We start from the raw sequence: 20,187 nt of genomic DNA, 5'->3' as shown, positions 1-20,187 counted from the left end.
TGCGGGGAGGTGGGAGGCAGCGAGCCGGGGCTGGGGGCTGGGCTGGGGCGGCGAGACCGGTAGCGCGGGGCAGCGCTGTGGCCTGCAGGCGCATCCGGCAGGGCGGCGAGAGGCTAGCGGCAGCCCTGCGATACGGGACTCGTGGGGCCGGGAGCCACGGGCTCCGTTTGGGTCGCCCACCGTGCTTGCGGGACCGGCCTGCTCCGGGCAGCCCCATGCCGCAGCCGGGCCCCGCTTCCGACACTGAGAAGCCCCCTAGAGACCCCCAGCCGGGGGCAAGGACCACTCCCGCCACGCCGCCCCGGGCCTGGCGGCAGCGCTGCCCGCGAGTTAATGATTGCCAGCAGTAGGCACGGTTCACCGGCTCCCCTGGCCGCGCCCCCGCGGGAAGGGCAGGATCCCTCCGGGCACCCGCCGCCCCCTGCCCGCGGTGTGGGGAGAGGGGAAGCCGCAGCCGTGGGTGACAAAGGACCGCGCGAGCCCCGCCGAAACGAAATCCTTTAATAGCCAGTGATGAGGAGACGAAGAGGGGGGTCCGCGAGGCAGCTGGGGGCCACCCACCACCCCCGCACCCCGCGGGCCGGGCGCGGATGGTATGAGGGGAAGCAGCGTGTGCACATGGAGCGGGCGCAGGCCGACCCCAGCGATGCCTTTAAATACGGGGAGTGGGGGGCAGTAGTGTTTCTACACTATGTACAGCCTTGTGCTTCTGGGGGGAGCCCGGGCCTGGCTGCTGCTCCCATCGCAGCCCTTCGGGAGAAGTCTCCGTGTCGCGGGGTGGGGGGCGGGGGAGAAGTGGGGGGGCGGTTGTACGGCAGGCAAGGGCACGCCAGCGCTGCCCCCCCGGGCTCGTGGGGGGCTTGGGGAAGGTCCCGTGTTGGGTGGGTGAGGATGGCTCAGTTGTTCTCAAAGAGGGAGAGGAGATCGTCGTTGCTGCTGCTGGGGAGGTCAGGGGGGCCCAGGTAGGAGAGCAGCTCGTCGGGGTTCGTCAGCTCGGGCAGGAGCTGGAGGCAGCAGCGTGTCACTACCAGCACACCCCCCGCCTCCTCCCCACCCACCCGCTGCGGCTGGGGTCCCGAACCAGCAGCGAGACACCCCCCCAGCCACCCCTGCCCGGGGTACTCACGTCGAGGGCAGGCTCTGACCCGTCGCTCGTGCCGGCCATGCCGGGTGCTGGGGGGAACGTGAGGTCCGGGGCGTGCGCTGGACCGGGGGGGGCCAAGGGGGGCCGTGCCGGGACGCTCCGGTGGTGCAGCGGCTGCGCCGGCTGGCTGCCCGCAGCAGGGGTGTGCAGCCCTGGCTGCACCGGGGGATGGGACGGCTCCATCCGCCCCGGCAGGGGCAGCTGGCGGGTAGAGTGCAGTGGTCAGACCCCCTCTCCACCGGGTCCCCCTGCAGGGAGATGTGGGGGCCTAGAAAAGCCCCCATACCCTCAACCCAGCTGACCTGTGTGGGGAGAGGGGGTGCTGGGGGCTTCTCAGGGGCCAGGAGGCTGCCAGGAATGTCAGACTGGTAGGAGATGGGGGGGGGAGCCGGGGCAAAGTCGGTCAGCGTTGGTGTGCCTGGGGCACCTGGGGGTGGGAAGGGCTCTGGGAAGCCTCCGGGTCCTGGAAAGCTGGAACCTGCATGGGGAAAAGAGATGATTAGGGGTGAGGGGGACAACTGACAGTTCTGCCCCTGTCCACCGTGGGGCCCCCCCATACCCGGGGCACTGTAGTCAGCAGCAGCTCCGGCCGGTGGTGGTGGCAAAGCTGGGAAAGGCGTGGAGCCAGGCCCCAGGGCTGCGATCATCTCCATGATGTTGGGCAGCACCATGTGCGTGGGGCTGAGGGTCCTGCACCGCTTCAGCACCGGCCCCTCGGGCTCCTCCTTGACGTGGATGTCAGGTTTGACCGGGACGGGTTTCCAGCTGCAGGTCGGGTCGATGGTGATCTCCTCGTGCTCAGAGCTGATGGGCAGCAAGATGGCAGAGAGACTCAGGCTGGGGAGGAGGCAACTGCACAGCCTCCCAGGGGGTGGCACAGTGCTGGCCACAAATGGGCAGAAGGGGGTTGCTTACTTCTGGATGTAGATCAGGATGCCCAGCATGTACTGGTCCACCTCCAGCCCCTCCAGCAGGGCTGTCTTACTGCAGGCAGAGAGGGGCAAGGTGAGGGTAGGGAACCAACCCTCACAGGCAGGGAAACCGGGGCAGGGCCCCACTCACTTGCAGACAGGACACCGCCACGTCCCCCTCTCACAGTTGAGCTGCAGGTAGGAGTCCAGGTCGAAGCACTATAGAGGAGAGAAGCAGCTGAACCAGCAGGGGGGAGACACAGGGTGGGAGATGCACCCCAGACCCTGCCACCACCACCACCCCTACCTGTATGTGCCGGCAGTCGTGGCCCCTGGCTGGCAGCTGAATTCTCCGGAAGGTGATGGGACACTTGAGGGACACCTTGATGGCCGTCTGCTCCACTCCATCCTCGCCGTTGGGCCCTGGGGTCCCAGGGATGGTCCCACTGCTGAAGTTGCGTTTGACTGGGGGGAAGCAAGGGACAACAAAAGGTCAGAACTGGGACACCAGGATGGTGGTGACACCGTGGTGACTTCTGTTACCTTATAAACCCCATCGTGCACCAGCCCCCAACCAGGGTGTCCCTTGCACCATGCTGCAGCCCTGGACCAGGGTGTACCCCCAAACCATGCTACAGCCTCCCACCCCCAGGACCCCAAGGGCTCACTTTTGGTGATGCAGTGCTCAGCAGGCAGCAGCCGCTTCTTGATGAGGCCCTGCAGCACGGAGCGCACCGAGGGCCGGTGCACCAGCTGCAGCACGAAGAGGTGGGACTGCAGGGACACAGGGCCAGGGGTGCTGAGCTGAGGGCCCAGCCGCCGCCCGGCCCCGCCCTGCCCCACGCCCGCACACTCACGCAGCAGCAGGCAGTGACGGTGATCTGGATGGTGTTCCTGCCAGGCTGGCACACGTGCTTCAGGTACAGCGGCTTGTGCGAGGTCTTATTGTCGCCACGCTCGATGCTCAGCGGCGTGGCGTTGACGCTCACCTGCACTGACGCCGGCCAGTTGGTGTTCATTTGCCGGTCCTCGTGGTGGTAGCACTTGAACTGCAGCTCCAGGTCAGGCCTGGGGGGCAAGCAGCAGTGTGGGAAGGGCTGTGTGCGGGCAGCAAGCCTGCACCTGTGCCACCACCTCTAACACCATGCCATGCTGAGCTGTGGCGTGCACCATCACATCCTGCAGTGCCTGTGACAAACCACACCGTGTGCCGCTACACAGCACAGCGCTGTACCGTGCCAGGGCATACCGTGCACCAGCACCTCACACAGTACTCTGCCGTGCCAAGGCACACTGGGTACCACTACCCCATACAGCACCACGGCACGCCAAGGCATGCTGTGCACCACTGCATCATACAGCACTGTGCCATGCTGAACCATGACACGCAGCATGGCAGCACCATACCAAACCACACCATGAAGTAACAAGCTGTGCTGCATGGCACCACGCCACACCATGCTGCACTCTGCTGTACCACATGGCACCACACACAACAGTGTGCTGCTCTATGCCACACGGCTGCCATGCTGTGCTGTGCTGTGCCGTGCCGTGCCGTGCCATGAGGCCTGCTGCCCCCCTGCCTCCCCCACCTCATCATGAGGGTCTTGTAGACAGAGTCACGCAGCTGGAAGACGTGGTTGCTGACGGCCAGGTTGTGCTGCAGCCGGAAGGGCTCCAGCACCACTCCGTCCCGCACCGGAAACGTCAGACGCAGCTCCTCCCCGGGGGCCGGCCCTGCTGGGGACACCATCAGCTGGGACCCTGCGTCCCAGCCTTGCCCCGAGCCTTGCCCCTTCGAGCCCCACCCACCAGCCAAGGCCCCACCCTGCGGGAAGCTCCGCCCCACAGACAACCCCCCGCCCCGTGCCCATCCCACTCAGTGATCCCACCCCACCCCTGCTCCCATGGGCCCTCCCCCACGGGAGCTCAGCCCCCTCAGAGCCCCTCCCACTGCCCAAGAGGTGCCTCCCACTCCCCCAAAGCAAGCCCCTTACCCTGAAAGCCGCCCCCGAGCCCCCCTTGTCACAAGCCTCAGGATGCCCTCCCACCGAGCACTGTCTGTGAGGAGCCACCACAGCCCCAAAGCCCCTGGCAGTGCCCACACCCCCTGTGCCCAAGCCCTCCCCTCTTCTTTACAGCTCTCCCCAGTGCCCTGCTCACAAAGGGGCAATGGCTGCAGGCCTGCCAGCGTCTGGCTGCTTGGAGGGCCCTGGGGCATGGCAGGGGGCGGTCCTCTGTGATGTGATGTGGCCCCCCTGCCCCAGCAGCCCCCCGCAGGACACCTACCTGAGGGGGACGGGTGCAAGGAGGTGACACTGGGCTTCATGTCCGGCAGGAAGGGCGACTTGACGTCCTGCCCCGGGGACGTGTACTGGGGCACGCCACTGCCCGGCGTCATGGGCGGCGTGGGGTTCCCTGCCAGTGGCGAGCTGGGGTACCCCGGCAGCGACCGGCCCGGCTGCAGAGGCACCGCGCACCCTCAGCACCCAGCCGGGCTGGCACTGCCACCCCCCGCCCCCTGCTGCCGGACTCACCCCGTTGACAGCTGCCTGGCTGTAACTGCCGAAGCCGCCGCCCTGCCCGTTGAACTGCTCAGCTGGCTGCGGGGGGAGGAAGGTCCCCAGGGACTGTCACCAAGGGATGGCAGACACCCATCGCCCTACCCTGTGCCCGCCGCCCCCCCTGCAGTACCTTGTAATAGGGTCCAGCGCTGCTCGAGGCAGAGAGGTACTGGCCCACACCCTGCTGCAGCCTGTGGCCAGCGTAGGAGGGGGACGGAGTGGAGGGCTGCGGGGCACTGGGGGCATACTGGGCACCAGCCGCAGCATACTGCCCACCCTGCAGGTACTGCTGTGCTGGGTATCCCTGCGAGGCCAGGGGGTTCAGTGCTGGTGGCAAGGAGGGACCCGGTGCTGGTGCGCCGCGGGCCCCGCCGGGGCGGCTGCTCACCTCGCTGGAGTATGCCCGCTTGAGGCCCTGCCGGGGCAGCTGTTGGCTCGCAGGGGGGCCGGGGTATGCGTGCTGGGGCATCCGCTGCCCGCCGTACAGGGGGCCAGCACTGGGTGCCCGTGCGGGGCTCATGCTCACAGGGGAAATGCCAGAGGGAGCCATGATGCCTGCCATGCCAGCCGGGCTCATGCCAGCAGGCCCGCGGGGTCCAGCATGGGGCAGGAACTGGCTGCTGAAGGGCTGTCCCGCGCCCATCTGCAGCAGGGAGAAAGAGGTAGTCACAGTGCAGCTAGGGCGGCTGCTGGCCCCCCGGCTGTGCCATGGCTGGGCTCTTACCGCGCTGTACTGGCTCAGCTCCTGGCTCTGCTTCTCCTGCAGCGCCGCCACAGTTGCCGTGGCGGTGGCCGTGGCTGTGGCGGCAGCAGCGGCGGCCACAGCGGCGGCGGCAGCTGCCTGGGTGAAGTCAGCTGGGGGCCGGCCGGTGTGCGAGGGGAGCCCCATGCCACCAGGGCCGGTGGGGCTGCCGGCGTAGCTGCAGGACAGAGAGGTGGGGAACAGGAACGTGATAGCCCCACAGCAGGGTGTGTGCCAGGATGGGGTGTGCAGGGCCACTCTTACCTGGCAGCAAAGCCTGGCCCACCAGGGTAGGCGCTGCGGCCGTAGATGCCCGGTTGCACATATCCCTTGCCAGGAGCTCCCTCAGTGAAGGGCTGCTGCGGTAAGAATGGTGGCGAGCTCATGCCTGAACCGGTGCCAGCCATGCCAGGCAGCAGTGGGGTGCTGGAGCTGCCTCCCCCGGGGCCCATGGAGCTGCCAAAAACCTGGAGAATGGCATCGTGGGACAGGGGATCAGGCGGGGCACAGCCCTGCCCCTTCACAAGGCAGGGGGGAGCCCAGGGGTGGGGGCCTCGGGTTCTGCCGGGTACCTGGCTCTGGGAGGTGTTGCTGACACCCCAGACGGTGGTTACCACGGAGAGGGATCCCGCGGGCTGATTGGAGCTCTGTTGCCAGGGAACAGCCTCGTATGCAAATGAACCATCACTAGAATAAACCCAAATTAATGAAGATGAGCGAAGGAGAGGCCGGGGGGGCACGGGCCATGGGGCACCCGGGGGTGCCGGCGCTCACCCGTGGGGCGTGGGCGGCAGGGAGGGTTTCATGGGGTTCATGGGGTTCATCGGCGGCAGGCGGGCGCGGGCTGGGTCTTCTGAGGCCGCGGCGGGCGCTGCGGGACGGCGTCACCGCCACCGAGGCTGCGGGAGTCAGAGGAAGCGGCGAGTGAGGGGGCGGCCGGCCCCGGAGGGGCAGGAGTGGAGGGCGCCTGGAGCCCACACGGCTCCCCCCGGCTCCGGCACCGGGACTGAGCGTCCTGCTCGGCCTGGCACGGCTATCCGGCAAGCACAGCCCAGCCCCGCCGCCCGGCGAGGAGCGAAGAGGTGCCCGTGGGCCCCTCGGAAGTCTCCCCGGAGCCAGCCCACCGCGGTTCCCCCCAAACTCCCCGCGGACACCGACTCGAGAGCCGCAGGGCCGGGGGCTTTCCCCATGCCTGTGGGTGGGGGGAAACGGCGGGGACTTCCCAGTGCGTGACCAGGGGCGAGGGGGCGGACGCGAACCCCTTGACATCACCCCCCGCCCCCGGTCGGGAGCCGCCCGGGGTATTTCTAAAGCAGGGAGCACCTGGGGTGGTGCTCCGGGGTCACCCTGACGCTTTCGGCTCCCCGCGGGAGGACGGCGGGGGGCGTGGTGGCGGCCACCCAAGCCGGGCCACCGGGAGGTGCCACCACGGGGCCACCAGCCACGGCGCGTCCCCGCCGACGGTGACAGTTCCCCCCCGCCCCCACCTTCCGCGGCCGCGAATCCGGCAGCAACACAGGGCCAGGCCCCGGGCCCGGGCCGCCCTCCCCAGACCATTGCCATGGCAACAGCCCCCGAGCACGGCGCCCGCAGGGGCACGGGGCTGCGCGCAGGGCCCCATCCTGCGCGCCCCTCGCCGGTCGCAGCCCGCCGCCCGGCCCCGCCGCCCGGCCCCGCCGGCCCCTGCCCCGCACTCACCGTCGCGATCGGCCCAAAATGGCCCTGGCGGCGCCGGGCGCGCGCGGCTGCGCGGAGGCTGCGCGGGATTTTCAGCCCGCGCGCGGCCGTGGCTCCATGGCGGCGCGGGCGGGGCGGGGCGCGCAGGGCCGGGGCGGGGCCGAGCCGGGCCGAGCCGAGCCGGGCCGGACCGAGCCGAGCCCGCGCCGCCGCCGTGCACAATGGGGCCGCGAGCTCATCGGTGCGCTCGGCCCGCCCCGCCCCGGCCAGGCGCAGGCAGCCGAGCACCGAGCGGGGGAGCGCGGGGAGCGTGACGGTGCGGCACGGGTGACACGGGGCGACCGCGCGTGCAGGGCGGGGGACTGCGCGTGCCACGCGCGTGGGCAGCCCGCCTGGGACCGAGGGCTGCGTGGGGCGGGTGCACGCGTGTCCGTGAGCAGGGCCGCGCACCCGTGTCGGGGTGACCGTGGGTGACGTGACGTGCGACAGCGCGGACACCGCGCTGCCGGGCTGCACCCGCGCCCACGGAGGTCCCGCGTGGTGCCAGGACTCGGTGTTTACTGGGGAAGCCGCAAGTGAGCCCCGGCCGGGAGGCTCCATCCCGCACTCCCCCCAGGACTCCCCGTGGAGGATGCAGCCCCCAGCGCCAGCCCGGAGCTTCTAGAGCAGCAAGGGCTCCACGCCAGCGGGGGCAGAGGCGCCCGGGCTCTGCAAGGGCCTGCAGGTACTTTGGAAGCTGAGTGGGGGTCTAGTACCTCCAGCCCTGCCTGGGCTCTGCACAGGGGGTGGTCACCCAGTCTCATTCCCCTGAAAGCAGCAGGGGCTGCAGAGCCAAGTGCAGCACCAGACTGGGAGAGGCTGGGAGGTGGCTGGACCCATGACACTGGATGTTGCCAGAGATAAGCTCTGGGGACCGGTCCCTCCCGGGGGACAGAGGGCCTGAGGGTCCCATCCATCATGGCTGAGAGGGCTGCTCTCAACCCCCCGCCAAAGCTGCTGCACTGACCAGGGCCCCGGCGCAAGCTAGACAAGGACTGCAGGCACCAGCGTAGGGTTTGACAGGGTCTGTAGTTGAGGAGGGAGGGGGGAGACGAGCGAGGGACAGACAGACAGATGGGAGGGTGCTGCCACCAGCAGACTGGTGCTTAGGCCAGGCCCTTGAAGGCGTCGAGGTTGAAGGCCGTGTCGAGGAGCCGCTGCAGCTCCGTCAGGTGAGTTTTCTTGTTGCCGGTGGCAGGGGCAGCTGCCGGCTCCCGTCCTGCATACCTGCAGGGAAGAAGGTGGCAGGTGAGGGTGGGCTCTGCACTACAGAGTGTGTCCCCTAGCAGCACAGCCACTGCCAGGCCCCTACCAGACAGGCTTGGCACGGTTTATGGTGGTGCGCAGGCGGGGTTTGACGTAGTCGTAGTAGCCCTGGTTCTTGTGCTCCTCCTGGCACCACACCAGCTCCGCACCTGGGTACTTCTCAGCCTCCTGCTGCAGCAGGTCAAAGGGGAAGGGCGAGAGCTGCGAGGGACACAGAGTGGCGTTAGGGTGGCGTCAGAGGGAGCCACGGCACCCCCGGGCCTGGCCCGTGCTCACCTGCTCCACCCTGGTGATGGCCACGGCGGCCTCCATCTGCCGCGCCTTGCGCTCGCGGGTCAGGTCGTAGTAGACCTTGCCGGTGCAGAGCAGCAGCCGCTGCACCTGCTCGGGGCACTGCGCCGCGGGGCCGCTCTCAGGGATGACACGGAGGAAGTGAGTGCCTGGAGAACCACAGAACCACTTAGGCTGGAAAAGCCTCTGAGGTCATTCAGTCCAACATCAACCCAACATCACTACAGCCATTAAACCATGCCCCAAAGTGCCATGGCCGTATACTTCAACACCTCCAGGGAAAGGCACTCCACCACCTCCCTGGGCAGCCTGTTCCAATCCCTGACCACTCCTGCAGGTCAGGAATTGTTCCTCCTCTCCAACCTAACCCTCCCCTAGAGCAACTTGAGGCCGTTTCCTCTGGTTCTCAAGCATGGTGCAGCAGCCATTCCCCAACGGTTTGTGGCACGATGACAGCTGAGCTACTGCAGCCCTTAGAGGTCTTAACTGTGAGGGATGCCCACGCTGCAGCCATCCATGGCTGGGAGGATCACAGCCCACAGAAGGGACCCAAGCTGGTGGGAGAAGCCTGTGGAAGGCTGTGGGACCAGCTGCAGCAGTGGAGGAGGGAGCAGCAGATGGTGACTGGGTGGTGGTTTGGTGTAAATTACAATGATTTTGTTTCCCCAGGTCACAGAATGGTTTGGGTTGGAAAAGCCTCTGAGATCCTCCAGTCCAACATCAGCCTAACACCACCACGGCCATCAAACCATGGCACCAGATGCCACGGCCACACGTTTCTTGAAGACCTACAGCAGTGGGGACTCCCACCACTTCCCTGGTGGGGAGGATGCCACAGGAGAGGATGGCACCATCATCTATAGGCAGCCCAGGGCACCATACTGGCAGCTGCCTGCACCCACATCCCAGGCCAGCCCCTCCGGGATGCCAACCTGGGCAGGCAAACAGACAAGCAGAGCCAGGCCAGCAGATGCTGGGCCTAGCTCCAGTTCAAACCATCACAGCTCAATGGGACTCAGGGCTACTAATCCCCAGGCATGGCACCCTGATGGGTAGCAGCACGATGGCAAAACCTGCAGAGCTGAGCCACATCTCTCCAGGGTGCCATCCTGCACCAGGGAGGGGTGACTCCAGTTTACTGGGTAGATGGCCTCAGCTGGCACATGCTGGCTGCCTGCCACTTGGGTGCTAAAGGGAAGCAGGGAGGGAGGAAAGAAGAACCTGTGCCATGTTGGTGCAGAGCTCCCTGGGGCATGGGCTGTCTGCAGTGGCCTGATGCCCATGGTGTCAGCCTCACACGGCTGCCCTTTGGCATGGGGAGGCTGCTGCCAGGTGGACTTTACTCGGGGCAGCCGGTGCCTGCCCTTCACCCTTCATCCCATGGCAGGGAATGGGCAGCTCTGCCCTGCTTGTACCTGGCAGCATGTCGTCAAAGCTGGAGCGGGCTTCAGGGTGGCGCAGCAGTGACTTTGGAGTGAAGATGATAAGCTGGGGTGGAGAAGAGGCAGAGCAAGGTGGTCAGTCTCAGCAGAACCTCCCCAGCAGGCACAGGCCAGAGCATGGAGCTGCTGCCAGCCCTGCCTGGGCACAGCAGCAGCCACGAGAGGTTTGCTCCTCTATCAGCTGCCAGGCTCTGCCAGACTGGGCACCAGTTTCTCATGGCACCAGCTCTCCCAGCTTGGGTTTCCCCTGAGGAGGCCGGGGTGCTGTCAGGAACCTGCCTGCTCCACAGCTGGAGCTGAAGGCAAGTGGCATTTTGGGATGCCTGCCAGCCTCAACGCCTCTGATGTCCCCATGGAGAGCAAGGAAGGGCCTGCAGCCACTCTGGCCTTCCCGAGTCAGCTGGCAGCACATCATGAGCCAGCCCTGACCACCACGAGGTCCTTGGCCCAGGCAGAGGCAAATTGCCCAGGCTGGCTGCCAAGCTGCAAGAACAGGCCTGCTGAGAGCCCTGTCCAGAGGCTTGGCAGGGATGTGAGGCAGGGATGTCCTGGGCGAGCTGGGCACAGCGCAGCTGGCACTGACCGGTTTGTGGAGGGACAGAAGGGGCTGGCACTGACTGATTTGGGGAAGGGCAGCAGAGGCTGGCACTGGCACTGACGGGTTTGGGGAGGCGAGCAGGGGCTGGCACTGACCGGTTTGCGGAAGGGCAGCAGGATCTGGCGCCGAAGGACGTGGAAGAAGTTGGCAGGGGTGGAGCAGTTCACCACGATCCAGTTGCAGTCGTAGAGCTGGCGCACGTCGAAGTCATCCAGCAGCTTCTGCCTCAGCGGACAGCGGCATTGCAGGAAACAGGAGGTGCCCCTTGGCCTCAAAGCTCCAGCAGCGGGCAGAAGGCCCCTGCTCAGCCCTCCCATCCTCCTCTCCCCCCTTCAGAGCACATCTGGGAGAGGCTGCAAGCCTGTGCCAAGGTGAATCACCTTGGGCCACCCAGCAGCCCCCTGCCACACCGCCCTTGGCACCACCTTTGCCTCGTGCCGCCAGCAATGGTGGAGCTGCAGCCTGGGCACCGGCTTCAGCCTCTTTCCCCCAAACCTCCAAGCTGCAGCAGGAGCCCTCAGCTTGCCACACCTGCCCCAGCCCACCCAGCAGTGGCTGCCCCCTTTCCCCCCCCGGCAGGCAGTGCCTGTGCCCCCAGGACAGCCCCACTCACAGGGAAGACGTCAGGGTCGTCATTGCACATCTGCAGGAACCGCTCAGGGCGGGCGGAGGAGTGCTCGGGACCCTGCCATGGGGACAGCAAGTCTAGGGCACAGCTGGCACCAGCAGCTGATGCCAGGCACCGCTGTGCTCCTAGCAGTGCTACCTACCCACTGCTGCCCTCAGCTCGGCCTCTGGTGCAAGCAATGGGCAGCCCGGGGTGCCCCTGAGTTGGGATGGGTCCTTACCATGCCCTCCATGCCGTGGGGAAGCAGCAGGACGATGCCGTTCTGCCGCACCCACTTGGCCTGCCCGGGGCAGATGAACTGATCGATGATGCACTGAGCGGTGTTGTGGAAGTCCCCGAACTGCGCCTCCCACAGCACCAGGGCGTTGGGGCTGGCCATGGCAAAGCCCAGCTCGAATCCTGAGGGGCAGAGGAGAAGCCGAGGGGTTGGTGAGGGCCCAGTGCTCGGCCCCGGCGCCAGGCTCGGCCCCGGCGGGCAGGGAGCTCACCCAGGACGCCGTACTCCGAGAGGGAGCTGTTGCAGACGGTGTAGGGAGCCTGGTTGGGCCAGAGGTGGTTCATGGGGATGCAGGTCCTCTTGTCCACGTTCTGGTCGTGCAGGACATGGTGGCGATGGCTGCAACAGGAGGGAAAAGAGAAAGTGTCACTTCACTGTCAGCCTTCTGCAAGGGCTGCAGTCAGCTTTGTGGCCAGTGAAAGCTCCACCTGAAGGTGCCCCTCTCCACGTCCTGGCCGCTCAGGCGGATGTGGATGCCCTCCTTGAGCAGGGAGCCAAAGGCCATGTACTCTGCCAGCGCCCAGTCCACTGTCCGGTTCTTCACCATCTCCCCGCGGGTCTTCAGGATCCGGCTCAAACCTGCCAGGCAGAAGCTGGTTGACAGCTCCAGAAACATCACAGCTGTCCCACAGACTGCCAGTGCCCGGGGGCAGAGGTGCCTGGGGGCAGTGGAATGGATCCACCTCTGCCAGAGGGATGAGCCAGGACTGCAGGGAAGGAAGGAGCAGCTCCCAAGAGCTGGTTCTGAGTTCACTTCCTGTAACTACAGCTCCTTCAGGAACTAATTCTCGTGGACTCTCAGAAGCATTTGGGTTGGAAAGGACCTTCAGAGGTCACCTAATCCATGCTGTGCCATGGGCAAGGACATCTTTAACTAGATTAGGTGGCTCAAAGCCTCATCTGACCTCGCCTTGAATGCTTCTGCTGGAGGGGCACCCCCAGCTGCTCTGGGCAGCCTGGGCCAGGCTCGCCCCTCCCTCAGTGCCAAACATTTCTCCTTCTCCCCACTCTCAATCTCCCTCTTCTAGTTTCAAACCGTCCCCCCTTAGCCTGTCCCAACAGGCCCTGCTCTAAACTCTGCCCCCAGCTTTCTGCTTAGGCCTTGAAGGTCTCCTGGAGACCTTCCAGCCCTTGGATGTTTATTTTTGTGGCCTCTCCTCATCCCACTCCAGCAGAAACATGTTTGTCTGGTGCTGGATGGAGGGCTCCAGGGGAGGTCTCAGGAGGATGGAGTAGGGGGGCAGAATCCCTTCCCTCCATCTGCTGGCCACACAGATCAAACATCCCTTCCAGGCCACATTCCAGTCCTATCCCACATTTTCTCTGCCACATATGCCCAGCCTGGCACAGCTCCTGCAAGCTCCTACCTCCATGGATAGTGAAATCCTCCACGGGTACCGAGCTGGCCACCTGCCCAATGTGAGTCAGGTCCTCCTCGTTCAGCCCGGTGGAGGGGCAGCTCATGCTCCGTGGTTGCCCATCCAGAGTGAAGAAACCTGCAGGGGAAGGAGCAGTCCAGTGCCTTGTGTAGGCTATGCCCAGCTCCATAGGAAGAGTTCAGGGCACCTTCAAGCACAAGTGGGGATGCCAGGAGCTGCCTAGAAGCCAGGCTCTTGCCAGCAACCTCCAGCACTCTGCTAGTGACTGACCAGGCCAGGGTGAGTCCAGCCAGTGCTTGATGTGCAAAATCTTCTCATCCTTGGACCTGGCGTGGGCCTCCTCGCAGATCTTGTCATACTTGGCAATCTCCTCCTGAAAGGCAGAACCAAGAGGTGGAAAAGCATCACTGAGGGGTCCCCAAACAAGGGTGCCAAGTCTGAGGGCCTCAATGTGAGCTTGCCAGGATGCTGAAGGTCACAGCTGGTCCCCACAGTGCTGTGCAGCTCAGCCTTGGAGAGCAAAGCTGCTGCTGGAGGCCCCTGAGAGACCAAACCAACAACTCAATTCCAACCCTGAAGATGCTGCAGAGCAGCCCTGGGGCAAGAAGGAGCAGGCAGAGCCGCTGCCAAGGCCCTGCACATCCTCAGACAGTGAGCCAAGGGCTGCAGAGCCAAGGTGAGCCCCAGAGCCACGTGGCCTGTGCTGCACTGCCCAGGCCTTGAAGGGGGAGTTCTGGTGCCGCACAGAGCCGACAGGGTCCAAGACCAAGCCCTAGCTCCTACCCAGGGTGGGCAGCACTGCCACCTTTAGGTGACAAGGCCAAGCAGAAACAGGCCCTGGCACAGCCAGCTTCCCAGCCAGCTCAGCCAAGGGAAGTTGTTTTCCTTGTTGACGCTGCCCTCAGCTTCCGTGCCAGGCTGCAGGGGTCAGTACCTCATACTCTGGCTGGTTGACCACCCCCTGGGAGATGAGCAGCTCTGCGTATTTCTGCAGCACAGGCTTCTGCTTCCGGATCTGTTTGTACATCAGGGGCTGGGTGAACATGGGCTCGTCCATCTCGTTGTGACCGTTGCGTCTGTAGCACACCTGCCGGCAAGGCACAGAGCCCCTGAAAGCAGCTGCTTGGAACCTGCAGCTCCAACAGCAGCCCCTGAGGCACAGCAGCAGAGAAGTAGTTAAGTGAGGTGTGGGCTGTGGCAGGACAGTGCAGAAGGCAAAAAGCCCTGGGATTACAGAGTGTCAGAGGTTGGAAAGGACCTCCAGAGATTACCAAGTCCAATCCCCCTGCCAGAGCAGGGGTACCCAGGGCAGATCACACAGGAACACATCCAGGAGGGTTTGGAAGCTCTCCAGAGGAGACTCCACCGCCTCTCTGGGCAGCCTGCTCCAGACTCTGCCACCCTCACAGTGGCAAAGTTTTCCCTTCTCTTCCCCTGGCACCTCCTCTGCTCCAGCTTGCCCCCAGTGCCCCTTGTGCTGTCTGTGGACATCCCTGAACAGAGCCTGGCTCCAGCCCTGCACATCTTTATCCCCAGCAATGAGGGCAGCCCTCAGGCTCCTCTGCTCCAAGCCCCAGCTCCCTCAGCCTGGCCTCACAGGGAGATGTTCCACTGCCTGCAGCAGCTTTGTGGCTCTGTGCTGGACACTCTCAAGCAGTTCCCTGAGGTCCTTCTTGAACTGAGGGGCCTAGAACTGGACATAATATTCCAGATGTGGCTTCAGCAGGGCAGAGGAGAGGGAGGAGAACCTACTGACCACACCCTAGGATGCCATTGGCTGCCTTGGCCACCAGAGCACTTTGCTGGCTCACTGGCATCCTTCTGCCCACCAGGACCCCCAGGTCCCTCTCCTCTGCTCTGCTCTCCACCAGCTCAATCCCCAGCACCTCTACTGGTCCCTGAGGTCATTCTTTCACAGATGCAAGAAGTGCTACAAAGGGTCTGAAAAAGCCCAGGAGGGACCCAAGCATGTCCCCCTCAGCATGGGAGATGAGGGCAGGCTCCATCCAGGGGACACTGTCACTTCCTGAGTGCCTCCTTGCCTTGCTCCCCACCACCTCCTCCCTCCCCTCACACCAAACAGGAGGAGAAAACACACCCCAGGAGGTATGGATGAGCAGCCACAGCAGAGCCTCATCACAGATGAAGCCTGGTGGAAGGTGTCCAAGTGCACCACCACATCCTTGTGGAAGGTGCCTTACCAAGTCCACCACCACATCCTTGTGGAAGGTGCCTTACCAAGTCCACCACCACATCCTTGTGGAAGGTGCCTTACCAAGTCCACCACCACATCCTTGTGGAAGGTGCCTTACCAAGTCCACCACCACATCCTTGTGGAAGGTGCTTCTCCACTCTGCTGCCACGTTGCAGACGTAGACCACGGCCTCGGGGTCGTCGGCGTTGACGTGGAAGATGGGGGCATTGACCACGCGGGCCACGTCGGTGGGGTACGGGGAGGAGCGAGCCATCCTGGGGTCTGTGGTGAAGCCAATCTGCAGGGGGGGCAGGGCATGGCACTGGCACAGTGCAGGGCTTGCAAAGCAGCACCCACAGCCCGGAGGGCGGCTTGGGGGTGTGCCATGGCTCTGCCCCTCAACGCAACCCACCCCTGTCTGCCACGCCTGGGCCAACCTCCTGTTGTGCCCCTGGGGACAGACTGCTCCCAGTGAGAGAGCTCTGGTTTAGAGGGGAGCACAACAGGGCAGTCCTGCGTGCCCTTGCATGATGGGCATCGGGTTGCACCACCCCTGTGCCAGGCTGGATGCCAAGGCTGCTGCTGTCAAGCTTCCTTGACACGCAGCTGGGTGCAAAGCCCCAGATTCCGGCAGGGAATCAGCCACCGCCTGCAGCCAGCGACCATCCAGGCCTGAGCCTGCAGCACAGCCCAGGGGACCTCGAGGACATGGGGACCTGCTCCTCACCTGGTTGTTGACCACCACGTGGACAGTGCCATGGGTGGTGTAGGAGGGCAGGTCGCTCAGGTGGAAAGTCTCATAGACGATGCCTTGCCCCGCGAACGCAGCGTCCCCGTGCAGCAGGATGGACATCACCTGGGGACGGGGAGCCAGGGCTCAAGCTGGGATGGAGGGCAGGGGAAGCCACCAGCAAAGGGCCCAACTCTCATCCCCATGAGCTTTTGGTGTCCTAGACAGGACACAGAGCAACCGGCTCATGCATCTGCTGCTCTCCCAGGGGGTCAGAGCGGAGCAGGGGCAGCAAACGAACGCTGGGGTGGCAACAGGTGCACAGGGCCTAGGAGATGAATCCCAGTCCCAAGCACAGCCCTCAGAGCTACAAAAATGCCCCACTCCCCCATCACCCCAGACCTTTGGGCAGGAGCTGGGCCAGGAGTTTGCTTGGGTGGTGATGCTGGGTTGGCTGAGGATGCAGCCTGCAAGCCAAGGCCAGGGTTTGCCTGTTTATATCCAGCCCCTTTGCATCTCACCCTTCCATTCCTCGGTGCTGAAGCCAGGTCTGCAACAAACTAGCCCTTAAACAGCCCCCCTCAGCCCCCTCCCCACCTGGCTGCCTCCTGCTGCTGGCTCCAGCTGCCCCAGTGCTCATCCCTGGGCATGGTGAGGTCCTTCAGCTGCAGACTCCCACTGCTGAGCCCCCCAGGCTGTGATGCTTGGTTTGGCTTTCAGACCACCCCTCTTCCTGTCCTCCAACCAGGGCTGTGGGTGTCCTGCTCCCCACAGCCCAGCCAGAGGAAAGCAAGAGCCTCGGGTGGACAAGCCCCTACCAGAGCTCCCTCCCAGCAGACACCAAAGTCAGGGTGACAGCAGGATGGCAGCAGAGGAAGGGGCACAACGGCCAAAAGCCACCTGGGCTTCTTCACTTGGCCCCATCCAGGCCAGGTGACCTCACTGGGGTGTCCCAGCACCACTCACCTTCTTCCCCTCCGTGTCCCCACAGTAGAACTGCTCTGCCTTGGTCTTGCCCTGCACAACAGGGTCAGCTGCCTCCAAGTGGGAGGGGTTTGCCACCAGGGACAGGGTGATGTTCCTGTCAGTGACGCGGTTGATCCGCCGGTGGTACATCCCCAGGTGGTACTTCACGTCCCCAGAGCCCTGTTGAGGGGCAGAGGGAAGTCACCCCAGGATCATGGAGGGCTTTTGGACCATGGAAGGAGGCCTGAGGCAGGGCAGCACCACACCATGGCTGCATATTCTGGTGGCACTGGCAGCAAACAGTGGGAACTCACTCACTGCAGGAGCTGTCCTGGCACCTAGCAGAGCAGAATTGGCCTGTTCCAGGTGCTAAAGGACCAGCAAAGCTCAGGTGAGCACCAAGGCCACCGAGGGAAGGTTGTGTGTGCAGGGGGAGACACTGTAACAAGCTCACCAAGCTCTGCTCTGGCACAGTACAGCCATGCCTCGCCCCACTGGCAGTACCCTGCAGTTGCCATCTGGAGCACCTTGATGCCCCAAGCTGCTGCTTCCTCACCTCTAAACCCCACCTGAAGGTGATGGCAGGATAGAGCCAGCCTGGCCCAGCTTCCCAAAAGCCAAATCATCCCAGATTCTGGAGATGGAATCATGGAATTGGTTGGGTTGGAAAAGCCCTCTGAGATCACCCAGCCCAACCAGCAACCCAACAGCACCCATGGCATCAACCACGGCCCCAGGTGCCACGGCCACACCTTTCTAGAACACCTCCAGGGATGGAGCCTGCACCACCCCCCTGGGCAGCCTGGGCCAGTCCCTGACCACTCCTGCAGGACAGGAATTGTTCCTCATCTCCAACCTAACCTTCCCTGGCATGGAAACCTTCAGGGCACAGGCACACTGCCCTGGCACAACCTGCAGCAGTTCAAGCTGTGAGGCTTTTGGAGCTGCTTTAGGACCCTGCACGGGGACCAGGGGCTGCTGCAAGCCAGCCTCTGTTCCTGGCCTCCTTCCCTCACCCAGCTCACCCCAAGGCTGCTTTACCCCTGTGGGAGCTGCTGAAGGCCCAGCCTGCGCTGCAGGCAGCGGCAGCAGCCTGGGCACAGGGCACCTCCAGGCCGGGCAGGAGCAGCCCAGCCCCGCACTGCCGTGAAGGCTGCAGTCACACAGGCAGGGCTGTGCTGGGTGGAAATCCTTGTGATGCTGATGCCACCAAGTGCCACCACAGCCTGCAGGGGCTAGATGGGAACAGGCCACAGCAGGCTGCTGCAGGCAGCAGAGGACATTCACTCACCTCATCAGCAGCCTCCAGCTTGGAGTCAAACTGGCAGAAGATCTGCTCCAGTTCTTTCCTGATCACGTTGGCAAGGACGTTCAGGCGGCCCCTGCAAAGCCAGGACTGCTGTTGGCAGCCAGCAGCAGCAGCCTGAGTGCCAGTGGGGACCTGCCACCCCTCACTGCCACACAGAGGCTGTCACAACCCCACACCTCCTGCAGTGGCTGCAGGGTCACACAGGGAGGAGGCTCTGAGAGAGCCTGCAGATGGGGATGGCCCAGCCACCACCCAGCAAGTGGTTTGGGTGGGAAGGAACCTTTCAGAGCCATCCAGTCCAAGCCCCTGCAGCCAGCAGGGACATCCCCAGCCAGAGCAGGCTGCTCACAGCCCCAGACAACCTGACCTGGGCTGGTGCCAGGCTTGGGGCAGCTCCCAGCTCTCTGGGCAGCCTGGGCCAGGCTCTCCCCATCCTCAAACATTTCTCTCCACTCTCAATCTCCCTCTTTGAGTCCAAACCATCCCCCCTTGGCCTGTCCCAACAGGCCCTGCTCTAAACTCTGTCCCCAGCTTCCTGTTCAGCCCTTGAAGCACTGCAAGGCCACCAGAAGGTCTCCTGAAGCCTTCTCTTCCCCAGGCTGAACAACCCCAACTCTCCCAGCCTGGCCTCACAGCAGAGGGCTTCCAGCCCTGCCAGCACTGCTGTGGCCTCCTCTGGCTCTGCTCCAACAGATCCCTGTCTGTGCTGAGGGCTCCAGAGCTGCCCCAGCACTGCAGGGAGGGTCTCAGCAGAACACAGTAGAGGGGCAGAATCCCCTCCCTGTCCCTACTGCCCACACTCCTGGGGACCAGCCCAGGACTGGGCCGGGGCTCATATCCAGCTCCGCACCCTCAAGTCCTCCTCCTCAGGGCTGCTCTCCAGCCCTTTACCCCCAGCCTGGACTGATACCAGGACTTGTCCCAGCCCAGGTGCAGGACCTTGCACTTGGCCTTGCAGAACCTCATGGGGTTCACACAGCTCCACTTCTCTAGTCTTTCCATCCTCACAGCTGCCCCAGAGAGGGCAGGTGAGTCCTGGCCTGGGACTCCAGCTCTGCCACCCACACCTCCACCCCTCTGCAGGTGAATTCATAATCAAGCTGAAACTAAAATCAGCAGGATGGGCAAAGAGCAGCCAAGGCTTGAGCTCTCCAGCTAAGGTTCAGCCCCAGCCACGAGCAGTTAGGTGATGGCAGGAACCACAGGAACCAGGCTGCTCTCCAGTACTGCACCATCCCCCTCCTCCACGCCCCAAGCATGACCATGGAGACAGTCAGGGTTACCTGTGGGGCATCCCCATGATCACATAATCCACTCCCTTCTCACTTGACTTATCAATGATGGTCTTTAAGGCTGGGATCAGCACCTCACAGCCCTCCAGACCAAAACGCTTCTCTGAAGACCATTTCCGATGGAGAAATTCCTCAAACCTGGGAGGCAAAGGGAGAGGAGTCAGTGCCAGAGCTACAGCTGAGGAGCAGCTCCTCACACCTGGGAGGCAAAGGGACAGAGGGGTCAGTGCCAGAGCTACAGCTGAGGAGCAGCTCCTCACACCTGGGAGGCAAAGGGAGAGAGGAGTCAGTGCCAGAGCTACAGCTGAGGAGCAGCTCCTCACACCTGGGAGGCAAAGGGACAGAGGAGTCAGTGCCAGAGCTACAGCTGAGGAGCAGCTCCTCACACCTGGGAGGCAAAGGGACAGAGGAGTCAGTGCCAGAGCTACAGCTGAGGAGCAGCTCCTCACACCTGGGAGGCAAAGGGACAGAGGAGTCAGTGCCAGAGCTACAGCTGAGGAGCAGCTCCTCACACCTGGGAGGCAAAGGGACAGAGGGGTCAGTGCCAGAGCTACAGCTGAGGGCACCTGGACAAAGGATGGGATGGCACCAAGGGAGCTACAGAACAAACAATGGTTAAGCAGACTATGCAGCAGCCCAACAGCCTACCCAGTCACCTGTCACCTCCTGCAGAGCCCAGCTGGCAGCCCCCATCCCCTGACACCGTGCTGCACTCCAACCTTATTTTTAGAGCGCTGT

At 64.2% G+C, this 20,187-nt stretch overlaps 2 protein-coding genes across 6 annotated transcripts in view; both read right to left on the bottom strand.

Moving 5' to 3' along the window:
- Positions 1–788: 788 nt before the first annotated feature.
- ZMIZ2 (zinc finger MIZ-type containing 2) lies at positions 789–6,200 on the bottom strand. 2 transcript variants are annotated; one of them, XM_054175013.1, is made up of 18 exons: positions 6,136–6,200; positions 5,934–6,048; positions 5,626–5,828; positions 5,344–5,539; positions 5,008–5,262; positions 4,750–4,923; positions 4,593–4,658; positions 4,345–4,516; positions 3,648–3,792; positions 2,913–3,123; positions 2,724–2,829; positions 2,363–2,520; positions 2,207–2,274; positions 2,060–2,128; positions 1,704–1,948; positions 1,447–1,622; positions 1,127–1,345; positions 789–1,004 (listed from the first exon to the last, which is right to left on the bottom strand). In XM_054175013.1, exons 1-18 carry the CDS (start codon positions 6,183–6,185, stop codon positions 897–899), a joined length of 2,736 nt encoding a protein of 911 aa, XP_054030988.1. In that variant the 5' UTR covers positions 6,186–6,200; the 3' UTR covers positions 789–896. The 2 variants fall into 2 exon arrangements, with proteins under 2 accessions (XP_054030988.1, XP_054030987.1); XM_054175012.1 differs by lacking the exons at positions 5,626–5,828; positions 5,934–6,048; positions 6,136–6,200 and having other exon boundaries at positions 3,648–3,795; positions 4,750–5,262; positions 5,344–5,536.
- Positions 6,201–8,079: 1,879 nt separating this feature from the next.
- The window catches only part of OGDH (oxoglutarate dehydrogenase), a 41,993-nt gene continuing 29,885 nt past the window's right edge, over positions 8,080–20,187 (bottom strand). For all 4 annotated transcript variants that reach the window (XM_054175010.1, XM_054175008.1, XM_054175011.1 and 1 more), the window contains 17 exons: positions 19,441–19,587; positions 18,140–18,230; positions 16,849–17,028; positions 15,880–16,008; positions 15,271–15,450; positions 13,893–14,045; positions 13,229–13,331; positions 12,947–13,075; positions 12,008–12,158; positions 11,791–11,918; positions 11,523–11,701; positions 11,288–11,359; positions 10,770–10,895; positions 10,050–10,122; positions 8,620–8,783; positions 8,390–8,544; positions 8,080–8,304 (listed from right to left, as the gene is read on the bottom strand). In XM_054175010.1, the coding sequence (XP_054030985.1) occupies positions 8,184–8,304; positions 8,390–8,544; positions 8,620–8,783; positions 10,050–10,122; positions 10,770–10,895; positions 11,288–11,359; positions 11,523–11,701; positions 11,791–11,918; positions 12,008–12,158; positions 12,947–13,075; positions 13,229–13,331; positions 13,893–14,045; positions 15,271–15,450; positions 15,880–16,008; positions 16,849–17,028; positions 18,140–18,230; positions 19,441–19,587 (2,281 nt within the window). In that variant the 3' untranslated portion in view covers positions 8,080–8,183. The remainder of the gene's footprint in view (positions 8,305–8,389; positions 8,545–8,619; positions 8,784–10,049; positions 10,123–10,769; positions 10,896–11,287; positions 11,360–11,522; positions 11,702–11,790; positions 11,919–12,007; positions 12,159–12,946; positions 13,076–13,228; positions 13,332–13,892; positions 14,046–15,270; positions 15,451–15,879; positions 16,009–16,848; positions 17,029–18,139; positions 18,231–19,440; positions 19,588–20,187) is intronic.

The sequence above is a fragment of the Dryobates pubescens genome, chromosome 31, assembly GCF_014839835.1.
Source record: "Dryobates pubescens isolate bDryPub1 chromosome 31, bDryPub1.pri, whole genome shotgun sequence".
Classification (NCBI taxonomy): Eukaryota; Metazoa; Chordata; class Aves; order Piciformes; family Picidae; genus Dryobates; species Dryobates pubescens.
The sequence above is the reverse complement of the archived record's forward strand: the minus strand, read 5'-3'. Positions and strand labels throughout refer to the sequence as shown.